At 31.6% G+C, this 23654-nt stretch overlaps 3 protein-coding genes across 4 annotated transcripts in view; 2 read left to right on the top strand and 1 right to left on the bottom strand.

The window, feature by feature from the left end:
- The window catches only part of LOC123700719 (ecdysone 20-monooxygenase), a 30472-nt gene extending 17849 nt beyond the window's left edge, over positions 1-12623 (top strand). For both annotated transcript variants that reach the window (XM_045648031.1, XM_045648032.1), the window contains 6 exons: positions 1707-1897; positions 8521-8716; positions 8941-9103; positions 9496-9729; positions 10126-10323; positions 11057-12623. In XM_045648031.1, the coding sequence (XP_045503987.1) occupies positions 1707-1897; positions 8521-8716; positions 8941-9103; positions 9496-9729; positions 10126-10323; positions 11057-11161 (1087 nt within the window). In that variant the 3' untranslated portion in view covers positions 11162-12623. The remainder of the gene's footprint in view (positions 1-1706; positions 1898-8520; positions 8717-8940; positions 9104-9495; positions 9730-10125; positions 10324-11056) is intronic.
- Positions 12624-13356: 733 nt separating this feature from the next.
- LOC123700721 (putative hydroxypyruvate isomerase) lies at positions 13357-14934 on the top strand. The gene is made up of 4 exons (XM_045648034.1): positions 13357-13764; positions 13862-14146; positions 14254-14384; positions 14692-14934. Exons 1-4 carry the CDS (start codon positions 13575-13577, stop codon positions 14866-14868), a joined length of 783 nt encoding a protein of 260 aa, XP_045503990.1. The 5' UTR covers positions 13357-13574; the 3' UTR covers positions 14869-14934.
- Positions 14929-16986, bottom strand: LOC123700720 (aurora kinase B). Its single transcript, XM_045648033.1, has 6 exons — positions 16794-16986; positions 16521-16712; positions 16277-16433; positions 15752-15888; positions 15379-15610; positions 14929-15142 (listed from the first exon to the last, which is right to left on the bottom strand). Exons 1-6 carry the CDS (start codon positions 16865-16867, stop codon positions 15050-15052), a joined length of 885 nt encoding a protein of 294 aa, XP_045503989.1. The 5' UTR covers positions 16868-16986; the 3' UTR covers positions 14929-15049.
- Between the last annotated feature and the right edge of the window lie 6668 nt (positions 16987-23654).

Raw genomic sequence — 23654 nt, 5'->3', positions numbered from 1 at the left:
ATTGTATCAATAAGAGCTATAATAAAAAAAAAATAACAACGTGTTTTATTACAGAAAGCACTTACTTTACACATTTCCTAATACGATATAGAAATTGTATACAATTCCTAGGAAGATTATACATTTCCTAGGATATGCATGCATTAAATAGTTTTTTAAACAATATTTTATACATTTCCTAAATGGTATCGGAATTGTACACATTTCCTAGGAATTGTATACAATTCCTTGATTTCATACATTTCCGGTAACATATACATTATGCGTTATACGTAGAATTTTCCGATACTTTTAGTACTTTAGAACTTTCATGATAGGAGAAGAAAGGCTTAGGCTTTGAATTACCTGAGAACTATGCCTTGAGTTTGTAAGAAACAAATTTATGCGCGGATGCAAGCTTGAATGTCGTTAAACAAATTAACATGCTTTTTGTCATCTATCAGATTTTTTTATAGTGCAATGCATTTTTTAAATTTTCCTTGAAATGGAAAATGCTTTTTGGTTCTTGTACACGGTAAAACGACATTTAGCCGTTAAAGTAATATTTTAGGTACACGAGTAACTATAATATTATAGCAGATACCAATATATATATTTTTATAGCTATTTTCAAACTGCATTTACAATAATTGTAAAAACCTATAGTCAGTTTATATGTCCACAATATTATAAAATGTAAATGTTGGGCGTATAAGGCAAAATGAGAGCTGATGTATTTGATACCTTATTATTACAAAATGTATTCTAAACATGTGAAATATTTTTGCACACTGGAAGCAATAAAATAATGTTTTGGCTTTATGTATTCCGGTCACGTAGCCCCAAACGACGGAGTTGGGTCCAGTCGGTAGTTTTTTTGGCAGAAGAGTAAACATTTCCTGTCATGCGCTCGTATTCTAAGACCATTTAAAGTTTTGTACATGATTTGTGATGACTCTGGGGTATGACAGAGCAATAATTAATTTACGATTTTTCACAAATACCTACAGTCATCCACTTTACATGATTGTGTTATTTTTATAATTACAAACGTCTAGCTTTTATAAAAAATGATGACGCTTTTTGCATGCTTTTGCAAAGCGATTTGAGGTTATCGATCTTTCGGGACATCGTTTAAAGATTTTTAATTGATTCAGCTATCAGTATATTATCTTCATAAATAATCGCCAGTAGGTAATCTGTCAGAAAATATATCGTTGAGAAAATTTATGCAGATATCATTCATATAATTAAGGTGTTTAAAAAATGTGCTCTTAAGACCGCTGTGCATCGATATGTACATATAATGCTTGGTATGATCAATTATGAAGTTTTATTTATAGACCATTGATTTCGTACCAATTTTAAAAATAAATTTCAATTAAGTGTAATAAACATCAAAGTATAATGGAACGAATCTATTGGATTTATGACCATATCTGTAATAGCAACAAGTTTTGGAGAATTAAACCTATATATTTTTATAGTTTATCTGTATTTATAAACTAGTCTTGGCACTGGATTATTTTATTTTATTGCTCTACACGTAATAGATCTCTTCAATAAAAAATAATGATTCTATTGACTCTAGATTATTATGGTTCGGATATAGCTTAAAAAAATGTTGTTTCTGTTGTACGTTGAACCTAAGGGGGACCTATTTATTACAATTATAGTTCAGAAGGGTCTTACTTTGTAGCGATAAGTGAAACGGTAATAATTTACAGGCAAGGGGAGAAATGGCATCACTTACGCCGCCATCTGACTTCCGAGCTAACGAGTCCACAGACTATACAAGGGTTCATTCCACAATTGAACAATATCTGTGATGATTTCCTCGTCCTTCTGAAGAATTGCCGTCGGCCAGATGGCACTGTGCTTGGATTCGATCATCTTACAAACAGGATGGGCTTGGAATGTGAGTAAATTTCATAGCTATACACAGAAATAAACGTTATAGGTACACCCATTATGGATACTTGCAGTGTAAAATAAGTTTATGAAATCGCCATATGTATAAAATAAACAATACTTGCTGAGTGCTGATATATAATTGACACTGGTATTAGCAAAATTGAAGCTACAGGGACGGTTAGGGAAGGGAAGGGGAGGGAAGAAATTTGCACAATTTTGGCTTTGTACAAAATTGTGCAAATTTATTTTTGTTTCATTTCAAACTTCGATATGTATGTATATCTAACTGAAAATGAATTTCATTTTTTTTTCGATTGAAAATAATAATATTGAGTAATGCAACGAGTACCTATTTACGTAATAGTAGGTAGGTGTTAAAATTTAAAATTTCCTATAAAAACATGATTTAACCTTTTTAGTTTATACCAATGTACAAAGTAATTTTCAACTCATCTATTTTATTTTACTTACGACGTTGTTTTCCTTGCAACGGTAATTCTCGTTTTAGGTCTAGAAGGCAATTTAGGTCAACTTTACTTACTACCGCCTTAGCTATTAGGTACCTATGTATAAACCTGATTTATAGTTAGAAACAGGAAGAGTTTCTTCTGAGACTAATCACCGTTTTGCAGTGATGTTATTATAAAACTAGTCTAATAAGGACCAGTTACCCGTTGATATACCTACGTTTATACAAACTCGTTTATTTATTAAAATTTTCACGTAGTACTTATGATCCAAAGTTAGTTAAAAGCTTATCTGTTTATGAATGAATGGGCGAATGAAAAGTATGAAAATTGCTATAGCACAAAACATCAAATATTAATTAACTTAAAATGAAAATCTTAAGAAATAATGAAAATATCATTCAATAGTGATCTCTTAAAAATTAAAGTAAATAGCAATAATATTAACCACGTACGGATTTGTCTGATACGTTAGATTGAAGACTGTAGGACCCTATATGTAGATATCTTTCACTTCCAAGTGTGAATGGAGGGGTTCGAATGCATATCTGTACTTATCTATCGGCTATTAACTTATTGTTCAATTTATCTATGAGGGCTGTTGTATCAAACACTTCCTATGAACCTACTTAACTCGATCGCAACCCATCTTGATCGACAGCTACTTTTGTTTCCTGTTATCATTGTAACCCTTTAGAAAGTTGTTTTTTGTTGTTTGAAATATATACTTACATTTTTTATTATAGAAATCTGTGATAACTAAATAGGTAATAGGAACTCAATAAGAACTCAAATCGTGTCATGAAAATATGATTTTCATGAGATGTGTGTGTGAACCGAATAAATACGTAAAACGTTTCATATATTTAACGAATAAATGTGCTTTTAGTAGTTGGGTAAATACATCTTTGATTCAATGTATAAATACATTAATTTGTGCAAATTAAGTTGTTTTGGAATCATTGAATGAAAGGAAATTCGTACAAAATAATCACGAATTGTTTGTACAGCCGGATGTACTTGCTATTTCGATAAGCCGGTCACGTAAACAGCAATTACGGATTTTTACATCCCTAATATTTTTTTGAAGATAAACACACATGAGCGTGCTCTTATTTATCTTAATAGTCTAACGACAAAAATTTAAGTTTACTGCTCCCGAGATAACAAATATTTTATGGTTTTCTTCTAAGAACAATATTTTTACTTTTCTTACGCGATAGATGGAGGTCAAATTTTAATTGCGCAACAAATAAAAAAAGATTAGAATAATTAGACAATACAATTAACGCGACTCTGATACGCTGAAAGCTCTATTTCGACATTGGTTCATATCATATAAGAAGTAAATAATTTAGGTTATGTGTTTTTTAACTAAGACTGCTATACATTTTAACTAAGGACTGCTATACAACCAGCTCATATTGTAAGTACTTTAGGATCTAATTTTGCGTGAAACCCCGTATCCACCCAGACAAGCGTATTGCATCACTTTTAACGATCGATTTTTAAAGACATGGAGCGAATTTTTCATTGCTCTACCATACGATACAATTTCAATATTCAGGACATTATAAATGTACCTACTTAGAGCAGCATTATGATGTGATTTATTACGTCACATTCAAACATATATACCTATCAAGCATGTTAATTTACAATAATTATAATATACTGAACTTCGAAGACCTTTCTCAGCCAAGTCCATATACATTTCATTGCTTTTTGGCAAGCTTTTTCTTTTGTTCGTCTCAATTGCCTTCCAAATCGAAGCCATTATGTTGTAAATGAAGAAATATTTTCTTATAGCTGATAACACTGTGAATTTCATACATACTGATTTATTTTCTATTAGCTGTATGAATATTGCATCTAATATTCGGACTAAGTCGGTATACTTACGTACGTTTATTAAGCTATTTTGTACAAGATCAATTATGAAATGCAAATTTATGCAAAATTTAAATGTTTGTATAGTTTGGTACCTACGTCGATACATGGCCCTAAACATGACATTCAAAATTATTCTATTATCTATCAAGGTTACGTTTACGCTTTAATTTTATATCCCACAGTTTAATAGACAACAGTTAAACTTTTTGTTTCCGATATTAGTTTAAATGGTGACTAATAAAAAACCTTCGACATGCTAGTTCAATAGACCAATTAATATTGATGGAATTTTTTGCAAAAATTCGTGACAATAGGTGCATGAAATATCTACTCATTTTTATTCTTAGAATCGTTTTGTTATGTAATATATTTTTTATAGGATCTAATCAGTGTACAAGAGCTAAGTGTAAATGTGGTTAACTAATAGTTTGATTGTGTAACCACTGTTTTTGAGCCGTAATAATATTGGTACGTATCTATTTACGATGTACCTAGCTATTCTCGACTTTTCTACATAGTTATGTGTTTGTAATTATTAGAATTGAATATTCGTTGATTGTGTAATAGCGTAAAAATAGTATTATATTTGTAATAGTATCATATATGTATATAAAAAATAATATGTGTTTTATGTATACCTACCTATTGCTATAGACGGCGACATTTATTCGATCAAATTAGTACATATATTAATGTATGTGAGTAAAGAAAAATCACATACATTTGATAATCATAGGTACCTAACATTTCTAAAAGTAAGTTTAAATAAAAAAAGATAACGATATAATGACTTACACTAATCTGAAACTCTTATGCTCGTATATCTAAAAAGACCACCCACTATAATTGACATCATATTATGCACCATATAAAAGCTACGGTATAGAAAACAAAATATAGTTTTGTTCATTTTATTATATTGCATCAGCAGTCCTTAAGCTTACGTCACGTTGTTTAGATATCATTGAAAGGATAGCATTATTGAATGAAATATGGCTTTTACGATAGTGTAATGTAGGTCAAAATTGTGTAGAATAGATTGCGCGCCCGCATGACAGTTATGATATATGACGATGCATAATACCTAAGTTAGAAACACAATTGATAAAAGGTTTGCTATTATACAAATTATATCATATTTCTGTAGTGTTTACAGTAAACCTAGACCGTAACATTATTCATATTCAGTCAGTTCTTAGGTATCTACCTACTTCTTACTTCAATCATTATATTTTTTTCGCCTATACCTACGTTGTTTTGTCTTAATTATTTAGAAGTAACTAGCTATCTACTAATTTGAAAATATTTTATTTATATACAATTATTCTTTTCTAGATCTTCTTTTTGCACGGACGTCATCGTATAAATTAGGCGATGCATCTTATTTTAATGAGACATAATAACTGCGAAAGATTTATAGTGTTTAAAGAAATATTTTTATCTCTAATCTCGAGACATGGGAATACCGAACTAACTACTGGTCCAATAAAAAACTAAATGATATTAATTGGCTCAACAAAATTAGTTTTAGTGATTTATTATATACTTACCTAAACGTGGTACCTAAACTAGTCCTATATGTAACTTGACAGGAGACTATATGAATGAATAAGCTCTACATATTTTGATTTGTCTAAATTGAACCTAGTTATAATTACGAGAGATATTAAAGAAAAAAATGTTTTTATTTGACGTAGGTATAACTGGCCAAGCATTAATTAACTAACACCAAAACTCGTACCGAATTACCTACACATTTATGAGATATCTCAATAACGTGTAGGATTTAAATTGCAACATATTACATATATATATTATATCAAACTCAAACTTCAGTTAATTAGAACATTTTTATATTTTCAACCCAAGATAGCTAATTATTTTTTTAATGAGCCTAAATATGACTATTGTGAAAGAAATTACAGTTGTTTACAAAGATATTCGTTACTCGATAGTTGTCTATGTGTGATAGGGGAGACCGGGTTTGGTTGTCTCACGGGTTGGTTGTCACAGCGGTCTTAACACAAAACTGAACTATCGAATAAGTCTGTTGAACAGCGTGGCAAGAGCGATACAGTGACAACGCTGTCTCCACTTCGCGTCAGACCGCTCCGATCTGCCGTGAGGGCGTCACACGAGTTTATTGTTTTCGCACAGCAAAAGTAAATTTTTGTGCTGCTGTGTCGAACCTCGTAATTATACGTTCTTGTTTCACAGTAATAATCTTTCAGTTGATTTGATGATGATGAAATGTGTTTTATAATATCGTAGTACAGTTTTTTAGATATTCATTGACCGGAATTTATTTTCAATGTTTTTTTTCTAAAACGTGTTATGGGGCTCGTTGTCACAAATTTTCGGGGGCTGGTTGTCACATGTCAACTAGCTCCCTGTATGCGAGCTGACTTTATTTGCGTTTTGAGGTTGTTTGTTTCAGCCGTTAATTTTCAATCAACACCGGAAAATCACCCTAACAAACCTGCTGGAAGTCCATATATCCTTGATGACTCCATATTGACTCACGTTTATTATTATTTGCTAAAATTGTGATTCTTAATATTCAGACTGAAATAAAGACTGTCTACGGTTTCATTTCGTTAAGGGTTCTTAATTAAAAACTATTCCGTAAAATTATAAGACCAAAAAGTGACTTTCTATTTATAAATTGCCCGTTATTTAGTATGTGACTACCTACCCTAGGCATTGTGACAACCATCCCTGACCCGGGGTTATAAGTCACATTTTTCTTTAGGGTAAAAATACAAAATATTTCTACAACTGATAATATAATACAAAAATACGTTAATTTATTTTGTAACTGAATAATTACACTATCGTTTGGTATACAAATATCATTCCTAAACAACGTATTTTGGAAGTTACATAAAAAAAGTTAAAAATGTGACTTTCATCCCCGCTCTCCCCTAGTCTTGTGCCCAATTACATTAATTGTTTGTTCGGATTTATGTATCGAAGCACATAAAGTTAATAATTGCGAGTAGGATGTACCTAATCGTGATATTCAATAAGAACAATTTTTTTGATAAAAATTAAATATAGTATGGCGATAACCTCGACGATCTTGGCGTAATTCAATAAATTCATTTTCATAATACGTAACATTATTATTAATCAACGTCTACGCGTAAATAGGAATGTGGGTTAAGTTCGTGAATAGACGATTATGTGATAAGTAACTAGGTTTGTCTATCAAATTAGAGCACCACTTGATTAGGTCTAGATTCTAGAATAATCACGACTAATTGACTAGTATCTTTGAACAGCATATTTAACCTAATTAAGTTATTCGAGCTTTAATATGACGATTAATTATAACATACCTAGGAGTATATTTTTAATTAGACAAGAACTGTACGTGCAAAAAGTGCAAAGATATATTATTATGAGTAAAATTTTGAAGTCGGACAAACTTAGATAATTAAGGTTTTATTTATTGTGTTTAATTTTGTAGCCATATTTATAAGGTTATTATTTTTTCATTGTAAACATATAGTTAAAACATGTATACGGGAAATATCGTCAAACTAGTTCCTCAGAACAGTTAGTCGAACCTTCTGTCCTACATACTTAGTAACCACAACGATCTAAGGCTAATATTATAGTACTTATTTACATGCACATATGTGCAGTCTGCAGAACCAGTCTCCTTTTCTGTCTGATATCTCCATTTGTGTATGTTCGACATTACACTCATTAATTAGGTAATGGTTGTGTTGATGCTTTACCAGATCAACAAATATAGCACGTTTTCATCCAATTAAAATTATATAAATCCGATTTCACTCAAAGTTAGGTATAGTGCAATAGGAATGATCAAGATTGATTGATCGATAGAAAATGTTGTGTTACCGACATTGTAAAGTTAAAGAATTTAGAGGTAATATAGTAAATAACATGTTAACATAATATTTACTTTATAAAATTCTTTGAATTGAGTTGTCTTATATTATATGAATAAAAGAAAACTCAATTCTAAATAAATATGATGAGATAATGCTGATTAGCAATTAAAATGATTCAAATCAATTCAAATCTAGTCTTCTATATTTTTTGTCCAAACCCGTTTGGGGAAACTAATTGTTTTAAGAGATTAGTCATTATTGTTATTATCTAGCTAAGAAACTAAAAAAATGCGAATAAAACATGGGATTTTAGTGAATTAAGATATTTCATAACATATTTACAATTGTAGGTAATGTTTGTGTAGTGCTTACAATTGGCAATTCAATTTTATTTTTCATTTCAGCTGTATGCGGTCTTATGCTTGGTGCAAGGCTAGGCTTCCTAGAGAGATGTATGTCGGGTCGGGCGGCGACGCTGGCTGCTGCGGTGAAAGCTCACTTTAGGGCTCAAAGGGACTCCTACTACGGTGCGCCTTTATGGAAGTTTGCACCTACCAGGCTCTACAAAACGTTCGTGAGGAGCGAGGAAACTATTCACACGTGAGTTTCCAATCGTATTCTGTACTAGCAATTCATAGATACTTTTTAAATACCTATAAATTATAGTTTAATTTCAAATAAATGTGCCTCTAGTTTATTTTAATAAAACTAAGTAAATAGATACAGATAAGAAAATATAGAATCGATATTGTTTGTACTCAGATTAATAAATCTCAAACAAAGGACCCAAAAACACATCTAACATACGGCATTGCTTATGGCAGGATAGTATCGGAATTAATGGAGGAAGCGAAGTCAAGGACTCACGGCGCGGCGCAGGATGACGGCATGCAAGAGATCTTCCTCAAGATACTCGCGAACCCCGAACTAGACACAAGGGACAAAAAAGCCGCCGTCATCGATTTTATCACAGCTGGCATTGAGACCGTGAGTGCACTATTGTCTAGGATCTTTATGTACGTAGTTATAAACCTAGTCTGAGATCGCTGAATGGATAAACGTTTTTTCGGTTGAATAGATTTGATTAAGTTTTTACTGGCTCTTTTATTTGAATCTGGGGATTCGTATTGTAGTTAACAGGGTCGTTCATAAGGATAATAGGACTTGTTTTTTAGGATTTTCTATTATATTTTTTAATTTCATGGTCAATTGGTCCCAATACCCAAAGTATGCTGACAATTGATATCTTATTATTTAAAATTTAAAATAATTCAAATTACATAAAGTAACTTGTTTACTTGTTTTAACTATCTAAAATATGGGTACAAAAAATGTTGTTTGATTATCGAAATAACAAATTAAATAATTGTATTTTCCAGCTTGCGAACAGTTTGATATTTCTGCTATATCTACTGAGTGGAAGACCGGACTGGCAACAAAAAATAAAATCAGAGCTGCCATCTTGTGGTGATTTAACTATAGAAGAATTAGCATTAGCGCCATCTCTGAAAGCTGCGGCAAATGAAGCGTTCCGAGTGTTACCCACTGTACCGTTTTTGGCCAGACTTCTGGAGCAACCTGTGAATATTGACGGACATAGAATACCAGCTGGGGTGAGATTTAAACTATTAGTTTTTATTTGAACTATTTTAGTAGGAAGTTAAATCAATACATCATCTAACTGGCACAGATATTCTATAAAACGAATACCGCCTTAACTTGATTGAAAATGCTTCACTTGTTAACAAATTAACTTTAATTTTATATTGTACTAGCTGCTCCGTGCGGTTTCACCCCCGTGGATCCACCCCTGTTGGTCGTAGCGTGATAATATATAGCCTATAACCTTCCTCGATAAATGGGCTCTCTAACACCGAAAGTATTTTTCAAATCGGACCAGTAGTTCCCGAGATTAGCACGTTCAAACAAACAAACAAACAAACTCTTCAGCTTTATAATATTAGTATAGTTATGTACTAAATTAATTAAAAATTTTCCGTTATTTGCAGACATTCGTCCTCGCACACACGGTGACCGCGTGCCGGCGGGAAGAGAACTTCTGGCGCGCGAGCGAGTACCTCCCTGAGCGGTGGATCGACGTGCGCGAGCCGCACGCCGCGTCGCTCGTCGCACCGTTCGGCCGCGGCAAGCGCATGTGCCCCGGGAAGAGATTCGTTGAGCTCGAGCTGCATTTGTTAGTTGCTAAGGTACATCAGTTAACCAGCTTTAATTAACAATCTAGTAAGCTAATCTAATCTCCCTACCACTATTTTTCCTGAGCAATACAACCTGGACCTCTTCAAAGCTAGGGTGAATAGGCTCCTCCTAGGCAGACGTGCACCCAAGTAGACCACATCGCCGCTTTCCATCAGGTGGGATTGTGGTCAAACGTCTGCCTATCGATTATAAAAAAAAAACTAGCTTTATAAGTTACTAGCTGTGCCGCGCGGTTTCACCCGCGTGGCTCCGCTCCTGTTGGTGATAATATTATTATATATATCCTATATTACTCGTGGATAATGTAGCTTTCGAATGGTGAAAGAGTTTTTAAAATCGGTCCAGTAGTTTATGAGCTATTCATTACAATCAAACAAACAAAGTTTTCCTCTTTATAATATTAGTGTAGATTTTATTATGAAGTTAGTATCATTTTTTATCCTTTAGCTACGTACATAGTTATTTTATTTAATGCACAAAAATAAAAATAGAGAATTATGTTAAAGTAAGAGTAATTTTTCAGTTTTTTCACGCTGATAGGTATTGTATAAAATTCATAATTAAAATTTTTATTGTTTTTTAGATTACATTTCTTATTTGTAAAATAACGGAAATCAGTTGTGTTGCCATATCTTTTTTCATATGGAACCATAGAATCACGATTTTATTTTATGAATTACGACGTTATTTTGCTAATAAATAAACATGTTCTGTTATTTGTAGATTCTACAAAATTGGCGGGTGGAGTACGAAGGTGAAATAGATGTCCAGTTTGACTTCCTTCTATCACCAAAGTCCCCAGTCTCCCTAAGACTAGTCGAATGGTAAACGATCACATTCCACTACGTTGCTAAGTTTGTACTGATAATAATTTAAGTGATAGTTTTACAAATTATTGTATCATTCTAAGACTTGGTATTAACTATTGCTGGTTCTAAAACAGCAATTATACGTGTAAAATAACTTTGGAGATGGAGTTCGTTATGCTGAAAGCGTTTAAACCATGTATCAACTATCAAGTAGCTTTGATCGCCTCATGCTTCGTGTACATATTATTTCTACCCGCAAGAAAAGCTTAAATCTTGCGAAAATACATCTCCAAAGTTATTCCTTAATAAATTCTTACTTTGTAAAAGGTCAAGACGAGAAATTTCTGGTCAGTACTTGAGACGACTACCTGTTAAATAGTTTTAGCCGACAAGTTCCGATACTTTTGTATGTTACAATGACAATATATTTATCGAGGCCAATGAATTTATGTCTGTTATATTAAATTATAGTAGAAGGAAAACCAGTGAAAATACTTTAAGAATTGCTGAAAGTTGAGGATACAAAATATTGGTCTGAGTTTTGTATGATATTTTTAAAAAGACAGTAGTATAAGATAAGATTTAACGATTTTGACTCTGGATGATTTGACCTGTTTTTTATTCCTAAGGTTAAATTGAAATATCTTGGATTGTAATATATCAATATAATTTCAACCGCATCGAAATTTTAAGAGAAAAGTAAAACTTTACCTAAAGGACCCATACAGCACACTTGCATATGTATTTTCGGAGTACTGTGATATTTGTACATAAGTAACTTTAGTAATTAAAAACAGGTTTAAGACCGATTACAGTGACAATATTGTGAAGATACTTCATGGGCGAGTTTTCTCAGTAGGTACGATGATACTGTGGTATGATGCCATCAAAGGTTGCCATGATGAAACTCGGAAGTCGGAAGGATAGAAAGACTAAGTGATACAGGGTATTGGCACAGTCTGCTCAAATCGTATACTTTTCTATTAACTATTCAACTTTATAGTTTAAGTACACTATCTAGCGTTTAAGATTTACAACTACACAACGTAGTAAAATATGGCTGTGTTAATATCAAAAATTATATTTATATAATTAACCGTGAATACCTCTATAAGCACTGTACTACGACATCAGAAAATGCATTTATGATTTGTCAAGTTAAATTGAGCAGTGAATCAAACAAGTAGTTTTAAGAATTTAGGATACACCTATTCCACCTTACATTATTGTATTAATAATTATTTAATGTGCAGCTTCGCTATGTTAACCAAACATTATAGAAGTGGCCATTTCCTAAGTATAATTTATTTTTGTTCGCCTAATATCGACATTCATGTTATACAAACTTGTTAGATTTTTTATGTACCTTGTGTTTAAATGCTAATATTGTTACGGATAAAAATATGGTTATTTACATCCATATTTAATCTAATGTACTCAATGGGTTATACTGAAAATAATGAGAAAGAGTTATAAGCTTGCTTGGTTGTTTTATTTCTATCCTGGATACAAATTGATATTTGCATTCAAATGCTTTATAAACATATTTCTTTTATTTTCTTTAAACAAATTATAATCCATACAATTTAAAAATTTCAACATCAATCTCTATGGTTAATTGTACCTACCACACTACCTACTATTTTATTAGTTTAATAAATTTCAATGAATTAAACAGTTAGTTAATCCTCATAAAAAGTACAGTAGTCACCTACCACCATAATTAATAGCAATTTTAATTGAAACATGTAAAATGAATATAACTCATAATAATTATATTGAATAAAATGGAGACAGAAGTCGATAGTGTAGAAAATCATAAACCTGAAACCGGTGGTTTGGCATGAAAACCGAATAATTTCTATGAAATACCCACAATGGTATTAAATATAGGTTCAGATCCCTATATGTGAAAACTTCAGCTTAAATATATTATTATTTGACTAATCCTATTTAAATACGATGATATATTATAGTATCTTGGTGAGTATAAAATATAATAATATTATGAAGCTTATTAGAAATATTATTTGTTTATATTTTTAATAACTCTTGATCCAGTTAGTCAAAATATGTTAAAAAGGCAAAGTAGCTTTTGAATCGATTCTTTGAAGGTGATCGAGCAAAAAAAGACTTAACATTGAATTATTAACTTGCCATAAAAAAATATAAATCTGTCAATAAACGCGAACGTCAACCGAGTAGCAAATAGCAATTATTATCTGTGGACTGTGGAGTGTGGTTTGCTATGTACACAAAAAGTGCCTTATTTATTCAGTATCTCGCGGTAGTCGTTTTGGTTAGATAAGAAAACTGATAACTGTATGTAAACAATTAATATAAATGTTAGGAAAACTGTGACCTTTTTATTAGTGGTTACACAACTATTGAACTAATATAATTTTTTTTATATAAAAAGTGAAATAGTAAAGATGAAGTTTTGTGCCAATTTAGCTTTTATGTTCACTGAAGGAGCTACAGTTTTAGAACGATATGCATTAGCAAAAGAGGCAGGTTTTAAAGCTGTGGAGACCGGGTTTCCTTTTGGCCATAGTATAGAGCAGGTAAAACAAGCTAAGGAAAATGCTGGCGTTGAACAAGTTCTAATAAATCTGAAGACAGGTAGGATTCTATTATCAACTTTCTGTATTGAATATTCTAGATAATCTTTTATTATGAGAAATAATGAAACCAATTTCTTATTCTTATTTTAATGTAGGAGATGTGAGCAAAGGCGAATTAGGTGTTACTGCAGTGCCCGGTAAAGAAAATGAATTTAAGGAAAACTTAAAGGAAACCATCAACTATGCTAAAGCACTTGGTGTAAGAAAAGTACATATAATGGCTGGAAAGATAGATGCTGTTACAGCAAAGAACTGGGAAGTGTTTGAGAGCAATTTATTATATGCTGCAGGTGAACTGAAGAAAGATAATTTAATGGGTCTAATTGAGCCCATAAATCAGCATACTGTACCAAAATACTTCCTTAGCGATTATACAAAAGGTAAATTATTAAAAGCAAATTCAACAGCAACAAAGTTTTTGTAATAATAATATTATACTAGAAATTGGGAACTACATAGAGTTTTTAAACAAACACTTTTTTTACAGCTGTAGAAATTATTAAAAGAATTGGAAGTGATAACTTAAAGCTTCAGCTAGACATATTCCACTTGCAACACATTTGCGGAGATATGTCGTACAATATAAAGAATCTCATGCCATATGTTGGACACGTGCAGGTATAATAAATAAATTTCTAGAAATAATATAACCTACATTTGGGTCAAAATATAGATACTTAAAAATGGAGACAAAGCAACTAGCTGATACAAAGAGTCTTAATTTCAACAAAAAATAGATTATTTTGCTTTCTTGAGTTTTCCAGAACAAAAAGATGTGACCATATAATTATAATGTATTATTTGCTATTGGTTCCATTTAGTTCTTTCTTGTGTTTGAAATAAGCATAATTTATAATTTAAAAAGTTAAATTGAATGCCACCCTATTATTCAAATACTTATTTCAACTAACCAACCTTATTACAGATTGCACAAGTTCCGAGTCGCAATGAGCCAGACGCTTCAGGAGAAATCAATTATGAGTACATTCTCAAACATTTAGAAAGCAATGGCTACAATGATTGGATCGCCTTGGAATACAAGCCTGCAGGAAACACTAAGGAAGGTCTTAAATGGATCAGTAAATTTGGCTACTCTCTGTGATATATTATGATAACTCCATATACACGAATATTTACACTTTGTTACGAATAAATTTTTTCAAGTTAACATAATTGTGTTTTTATTAATATGCAGAAATTCATGATCAAAATATAATTTTCAAAATTTTTAATTAATTGATACTGATAATTTTATGATATTTAAAAATTAAAATACTTATGAATTATTTTGAAACCGTATTTTGAAATTGCTGTACCCAATCATGTTTTTTTACAGAGTCCAGTGACAGTCTCTCCTTACTTGAATGACGTAGTAACTGAAAGTAATATGAAAAACTAATTACTTCCCAAATATATTGCAAATAGGATTAAATTTGTTACTAAAGTTAAATCTAAAAATAAGTATTGTTGTCTTATTTTCTAGCTATAAGTGATTTTCAATCTAAATATTAATCTTTTACAAGCTATTAACAATATGTTAAATCATTACAAATAACTTTTAACCTAAATCAATAATTTAGTTAAACACTTAAACAGATATAAATAAATTTACCTTTGAAATAAGATCCTTTGCTCCCTCTGGTACATAAGAAGGGTAAGTCATATCTAAAGCTAATATCCGAGCATATGTTTTGTCCTGTCCTTCACTCTCAAATGGAGGCTTTCCTACCAGGAACTCATACAATAAAACACCAATGCACCAGTGGTCTACGGAAACATCATAAACTTCATGTTTTATCATTTCTGGTGGCAAATAGTCAAGTGTACCGCACATAGTCTTTCTCCTAGAAAATTACTAAAGGGTTATTATCATATCCTAGTTCTTAGTTTAATGATCATTCTTGAATTAAGATAAATATATACAATTTGAGTAATAAAACTATATTCTTATGATAAAATGATTGTAAAGATGATTTCAAACTTACTTTTCTGAGGGGGCATGGACAGACCAGCCAAAATCAGCTAATTTAAGGTCACCATTGAAGGAAACCAGAATATTCTCAGGTTTAATATCTCTGTGGATAACATGATGCTGATGACAATATTCCACAGCATCTGCTACCTATAAAAAATTAAATTTTATTGTACATGCTGCAAGGATTATCATAGAATAAACAAATTTTAAGGATATATTTTATGCTATTCTTATACTTATGTTAATTCACTGCCAAGTATCCAAATTTGCTCCGCGATTATCACAAGGTAGAGGAAAAAAACACATCCACACATTTTTAAAATACACTATACAATTTTATTAAAATATGACGACTACTAAAACAAGTTTAGCTTCTGTTGTTGACTGTTGTGTTTATTTACCTAAAAGGTATGAAAAAAGTAATTTTCTTGTTCACACACATTTATTGCATTGTGAATGTTTCAATAATGTACGAATTATGATGATAGTAAAGACGTTCAAGTTCCCGCCAAAATCATGATAGAGAGACACAAACCTGATAAATATAACGAGCAGCCTTATGCTCCGGGAATCTTCCTTTGGGTGAATTTGTAAGATGTTTATAAAGTTCACCACCTGCCGCAAACTCAATCACTAAATAAATACGTCTTTCATCATGGAACCATGTCAGTAATCGTAGAATATTTGGATGCCTAGAAGTTATGATACAATTTTTAATTTTATTTATCTTTTGAGTATATCTGGAATATAGTCAATTATTGATAGAAGTAGAAACTTACTTTAAGTGTGATTGAATCTCTATCTCTCGCATAACTTGTCTTTCACATTTTGATTGCATGATTTGTGATTTAAACAAAGCTTTAATAGCGACTAATAAGCCCGTTTTCTTTTCGCGTGCTACATGAACGTGTCCAAATTTTCCTTGTCCAAGTGCTGAACCCAGTTCAAAGTCTCTAGGTGACCATTTGTATCTAAAACAAAGATGTTGTTACACATTTAACAACAAAATGTAGCGATCGACGGAAGCTCTAATTGGTCTCATTTATACTTACGGTTTTCCATAAGCTTCGTGATTAATTATTCTATTTTCAAGTTCTTTTACTTCTTTAATCTCAGTTTCCGACATTATTTTAAGCTATAGCACGTTCTTTAACAAAGATAAAAACTAAAAATTACCTAGTTTTCAACTCTAAACTGTGACCGACGACCGTTACAACTTGACAAACAAAACAAATTCAAATTCTTATCAAGTCGTCAAATTCAATACGGCTAATGTCAACTTGTCAAAATATTATGTCAATTCTGCTTTTAGATTGCCAGTTGCAATAAACAGTTGATTATTTGTGATTTAGTTAAATAATAATAAACCATTAATAAACAGATGCAGACGATTTCACCTTAACAATAAATAATTTGGTTATGGAGACTGAGTGATCACACCGTAACGAGTCTATTAAAATACCTATACAGATTATTGAGATTATTCCACAGGATTATTCATATTTTGACAGTGAGGAACACAATGCTGATTGCTGATTTCGCTGATTTTCATAGGTAGGTAGAGAAATAAAATTGGCAGTTGCCACAAAAATTTCCCGCCAAATCATCGCCAAATAGGTTTTATGGTCCGGTCAATAAGAAAAAAATGTAAAAACACGAGCGATCAGCGAAGCTACAAAATATATTCCTGTTCTGTTGGAAATTGGTAAGGATATTGGTATGTCTAGTTTATAAAAAGTTTAAAAGATAAATACTTAGTTAATTAAAATTAAATTTCGTAACCACCCTTCATTCCGGTACCTACAGTTTGGAAAATAAAAATACAACTTACGGTCAAAAGTAAAAAGTGGGTGCCTGGCAATTTCCACGGAAGTGGTAAGTTTTATGAAGTTTTATTTTAGCTTTCAATAGGTGGAGCCTAGGATGATTTTTTAAGTTGTTTAATTTTTTAACAATTTTTACCCCAATAAGACGTACTAGCCGAGACAAAATAACAAACCAACTACCTAGCGGCTAGCACTTACATATTTTTAAAATCTTATCAGCCTTCTCTGATTTAAGAGGTGTAATTAACACAAATTATTTATTTTATTTAGATGAACAGTCGAGTAGGTATAGTTATTTTAGTACCTAATAGAAATAGTTATATGTTTACATGTACTAATCTAAAAAAAAACATCTTGTTAATAGCCTAAAATAGGCTGTCATACATTTTGATATGACTACAGCTTTTTTAATATGGAATTATCTATAATGTTGGATACAACTATAACATATAGGTAAGCATATAGGTATAATATATATTTAAATTATTTATGACATCTCAATTTTAAATTTAATTTATCGTCATCTGCTAGGTACTAATTTGCATTTAACTATTTTAATTTTTCTGAGTAATTTGCCTACAAGTTTTCCAAAAATTAAGTTCATCTATTCCGGTAAATCCATAGGTACAGAAAGGGTACTTGGGTACAGACATGGAGCTAGAAATAAACATAGAAGCTAATAATATATTATGTTAAGTAAAGTACATAATATAAATACTATAAAATTTACAATTTGAAAATTCACTCATGGAATCGCGTCCGAATACGTTCTCCGTTTACCCACTTCCTAAAAACGCCATTTAAAAATTATTGTAAACGTTGTTACTTCCGTTGTTTGAAAAGAAATATAAAACAGAACAATTTCGCAGTTAATACATATTCATTATCGCAGCCTTGAAAATAGAGGAGGGTCGAGCCCTTGTGATTCGTTGGGGTGGGTTATGGCTAGGCGCACCATCGATTTGCCGCATCATACCTACTAGTTTTATTCATATTATCTACTAGGTATGTATATTTTATACATAGATCACACATAAATAAAATTGTTTATTAGGTATATAAAATAGCAGCTTTTTAACTACATAAAGTAGTTAAATATATTATGCAGGTTACTAAATCGTTAGTATTAATACTTAATACTGTAATCAAAGAGTGTTTGTATGAATGTCTAGTTGCCACGCGCAGGTAACCAACCTGAAAAAGTAAAACAATAATTGTTATTGATATTATTTTTACGCGAAAGGCGAAAGTGTTTACCAGCTACACTAGCTGAAACAATATTTTAACAACCAAACTCCTCTTTTATAACCAAATTTAAACATAGTCCAACATTTAAAAATCCCTTTCCTATTCAGCGCAAAGTTACATAAATGTTACCCTAGTCAGGATTCTCACCCTCCGTCGAGTGTTTTCACGACAGACACCACTCAAAGACGCGGTAAGCATGCTCTTTTAATTTATATTAAGTACGTACTTTTTAAAGGGTAGGTGTTAATTCTGAAACGTTAAAGACTTCCCTTGGAGAGGTAATTACGTGGAAATATTAAACTTGTACCTAAAACTTATGGGAATTTCTGAATGCTTAAGATTTTTTGTTGCGTATTATGTTATCTAAGTATTTCTATACCGCCGTTTTAATGAGTCATATATTGAAAGCTTAGCCTTGTATTATGCAAATGGAGAGTTTCTTAGAAATTTTAATTACATTTTAAATTTAAATATAATTTAAATTTTCATCTGTAACTTTAATGTTGACATATTATTTATCACCATAGCATCTGATGTACCAAGTATATTTTAAATCTGTATGATTGGTCGTTGAAATCGCTACATTATATGTTTGCTATGATATTTTTACCTAAAATTAAAATTATCTCAACGCTTCTATAAACCAATGAGGCATAACTACGAAAGGCGTTTGTTTGAGAGCGTTACAATAACACGCTCGATCGCCCTCCATGTAGATCGTAGTGAGTAGAGCGTCCACCGGCGAGAGATACGGCGCAGTGCAATGAACACAGTTTCCTACAACCCCCGACAGCCCTGCGAGGCGGGAATTGGGAAATGAAGGAAAACGCGCGCAGGGTGCCCGGCTTTCATTCCGTCACAGACCGCGCGGCCGCGCGCCGCTCAATCGATACCGCTTCCATTACATTATCCAGATAACATTCATTGCATTACGTTATCTTAAATAATCGTCACCTAATATGCATGCCGGTTCACGGGGTTATAGTGGACGGATTATGTACTGACGTAGTATTTATGAGTGTGACGCAGAATCGCTTACGAGGGACTGGGTAAGTAACACATAGGTAATTATTGGCACGTTATGACCCAGTTATTGTTGCCATTCCTTATTATATTATATCGTAATTGTTTTAGCTTTATTTAATTTAAAACACAGAATAAATTTACTCGTTTATTATCTTACGTTTCTGTGAAAATAATTTAATACGGTTTTAAAGTGGAATGATTTTGATTCGAAATCGTGATCGAATCTAAGTTAATAGCTGTCTAATGGCTGCTTTGATTTTAAAGCCTTAATTGAATGATGATGTTAAGTTTAATTATATGACGACCTATTAAAAGTGTTTGGATTTATTGAAAGTCTTCTATCGTATATTATGGCAACATTTACTATTTCAAATTCGAAGACAGTAAAGATACTGGCACCCTAACGGATCAATCCCTCACCCCAAGTAAACGTTAATGAAATACATATAATAAATTTCGTTATATTGTAAGATGCTGCGTTCCTGTTAGGTTAAGTGTAAGAGATAAATTAAATTGCTGATAAATGAAAAGTTCGTAAAAACTAAAGGATTTCACAAGACATTACATGTAGATGTACGTTGTTAACGTTATCATTTACATTTTCGCCATTTCATATGTGTAAAAAACAAGCAATTTCTTTAACTGTGAAAATTACTTGTCTTGTTTTATGAAAACGGTGGAATGACATAAACAGACATTTAATTTATTACGCATACACATTAATTTTCACTTTTCGACACTGATATTTCAAGAAACTGGTTTCAGAATGTAGTATATAAGTAAATGGGAAAAGTTAATGTGTAATTGGTAAAAGTTATTCATGTACCTACGTGTTTAAACGTGGAAAGCTGTTTTCTGTTATTACGAGCTTGACTTGGCGGGATTATAGAAAAGCTGAATGAGTGACCATCAGCTTTGACAGTTATTAGAAACAATCGTATTGACTGGTTAAATAAACCAGTAATCAAAATATTTTGAATAAACTTAATTTAATACATTTACACTTGTTAAACTGAGCTAAAAAATTTAAGGATAATATAATTAATAATAAGATACTATTACCTACATATGTAGGTAAATTGTGATATTGATTACGATCTAAAAAAAAAAAATAAACCACCTTTTTATTTAATATTTACAACCGTAATATATTAAAAGCTTCTGAGCAATAATTTATTACTTGTTATGAACATTTTTGTCACTTTACTTATATGATAATAAGAAACCATTGTTTACAGTAGAATATTGTTGATTTATGGTCATAATAACACGCAATAAGGTAGATCCATACGGTAGGGTGGTAGGGACACTTTCACTAGGCAGCTCGACTCACGCTTCAATCATCTGATATTTCTCAATAACTATCTTTATCTTGCACAATAATTACTATCGATTGCTGCCAGATTTATAATTCTGACTATGTGAGTAATTATTATTAAAATAACTGTGAATTTGTACAAATTGTATTGGCTATATGATTGATTACTTTCACCACGTATTAAACATTCAAATGCAAGTTTTAACTTAAGAACGTTATGTAAAAAAAACATTTTTTTATAAATTGCTAAAAGTATTAAAATAATACGTAACTAGGTACTTACCTACTACTTATTCATGAAGAAATAAAGAGCACGCCTGGGGCAACAAGTGGTATACAAAATATTTTATGTAATCTTTTTCAAGGACTAACATTAGTTATGCATTTATTGGTAAATAGTATTTTGAATTTAATGCGGAAATAGGAATATAATAATGAATCGAAGTTGTTTCAATAACGAAGGCGCATTAACGTAACATGCTTGGACATGGATCAATTTTCATTGTTATTGTGTAGTGTAATACACATATTATGCTTAAACTTTAAAGTGACTATATACTAGATACTCCACGATATTTGGTTCGATCTTCGACCAAGTATTCATAGCAAATATTTGTTTAATGTTTACGCAATCATACGACGCTGGGGTATTGCCAAGTCCTAAGTCTTGCCTAGGGCTTCTCCAGGATAAAAAAGGATCATCCGTTTATAGTCATACAAATGAAGCCGCAAACTCAGAAGAAAGAAAAAGGTCAAATGGCTGTGTCATTATTTATTCTACATACGTCTTAGGTCCCTCGGGACGTCTCAAGTCTCTTCCAACGGAATACATTAATATTAAATGATAAATTTCCATCACGTTGTCTTTCTTAAACTCAAGGTTTTCTGAATTTGAAAAGAGCTTGTAAAGACTGTTCTGTTGTGTAAGAATGCATTTAAAAATGGTTTTGTTTCATTTGTGTTTCATTTTAACGTTTTTCTTAACATGAAATTAAGTACTATTAAGTAAGAGCGATAACTGATAAGTTACGAAAGCTGGATGGTGTGGATCCAGACAATTGCAATTCCATATTGGATTTTATAATGATGGTATAGGATCATTTTAAATAGAGAATGGTGATGTTATCATAACCTTGGTGTTCAAGCTTCAATATTGCTACGTTTGAGTTCTTCTAATAACAGCTTCATTTTAAGCGCGACTTCGTGCTGTCGAAGCACACTCAACTCCCACGAATAAAATCAATTTTGCGTAAATATTTGATAATGCGTCATGAGATTTTAAAGCTATCGTTTACCGTTATATTAAATTAACTAATTGTTGTGCAAAAACGTCGGAATTTCCTCATAATATAGAGCAAACAAATGAAGCGTGTCGTGTCAATCGATACTAGCCGTTACTGCAACGACTAGTGGGTCATGCTTAACAAACAATAGCTTAGGATTTGATATACCCAGATTGAATAACACGCAGTTAATATTATGATAACACTGACTGGATATGCCTATATCTATGGTATAGATGATACCACAACGATATTTGATTTCTCTCTTGATGATGTTAAAACTTTATGAATTATTCAAGGTGTTTTTTTCAGACATTGAAAACTGTCGGTGTTAGAATCTAAGTAAATTACCATTTCAGGTTTTGTTGCAGCCTAGACGGTGCTTATGCGGATGAAATGGCTGCCTAATTAAAAAGTTAAACGACAAGCAAATTATTAATTTTTGCAATGTGATTAATATACATGATGTTTGTCAGTTAAATATTAGTAAAAAAACCCATAAATTGATACTGAATATTTATAAGAGAAAATAGGTGTAGGTAATACGACACATAGTGGGTTTGGATTAACTTTCGTAGTACGACTGAAGCCACCTACGGCAAGATCAATAAAATACGTGATGACGTACTGGAGAATCAAAGCGAAGCGAGTTTCCTAGGTCAGGGAAAATGGTGGTGATCATTTATCAGATTTCTGTTCGGAATAAATTTAAGATATGAATATATTCACACATATTGAAACGGCTCAATGCTTTCACGTCCTGATATGATTTAAATTCTAAAGTGTAAAGTGTACCTAATTTTTACTCTTACTTGAGTTATTAGTTTGTTTCTAAGGTATCAAACAATTAATAATTGTTACTTAACATGTTTATACAATAAATAATAGTATCTTGTTCTAAGTACCACCATGAGGATGAGGATTTTAATTTTAAAATAATTTCATTGCGTCAGTCCGGAGATTGCGTCTGCTCATACTTAGCTTTTCAGTTAATTTTGTTGTTAATATCACATATAGGATTTATTTCCTTATTTATATAAATCCAGTGTTGCGTCATTTTATTTATTGACTCCATATATGTATATTTCATATCACCATGTACACAGTACATATTACTATACGTAGAGATAAACTCATTACGGTACATTATACGATTAATACCCCTGTCCCTTAAAAGATGAGAGATAGTGTACCGTTATCACAGGCTGTGGA

The sequence above is a fragment of the Colias croceus genome, chromosome 20 (genome assembly GCF_905220415.1).
Source record: "Colias croceus chromosome 20, ilColCroc2.1".
Taxonomy (NCBI): Eukaryota; Metazoa; Arthropoda; class Insecta; order Lepidoptera; family Pieridae; genus Colias; species Colias croceus.
The sequence above is the reverse complement of the archived record's forward strand: the minus strand, read 5'-3'. Positions and strand labels throughout refer to the sequence as shown.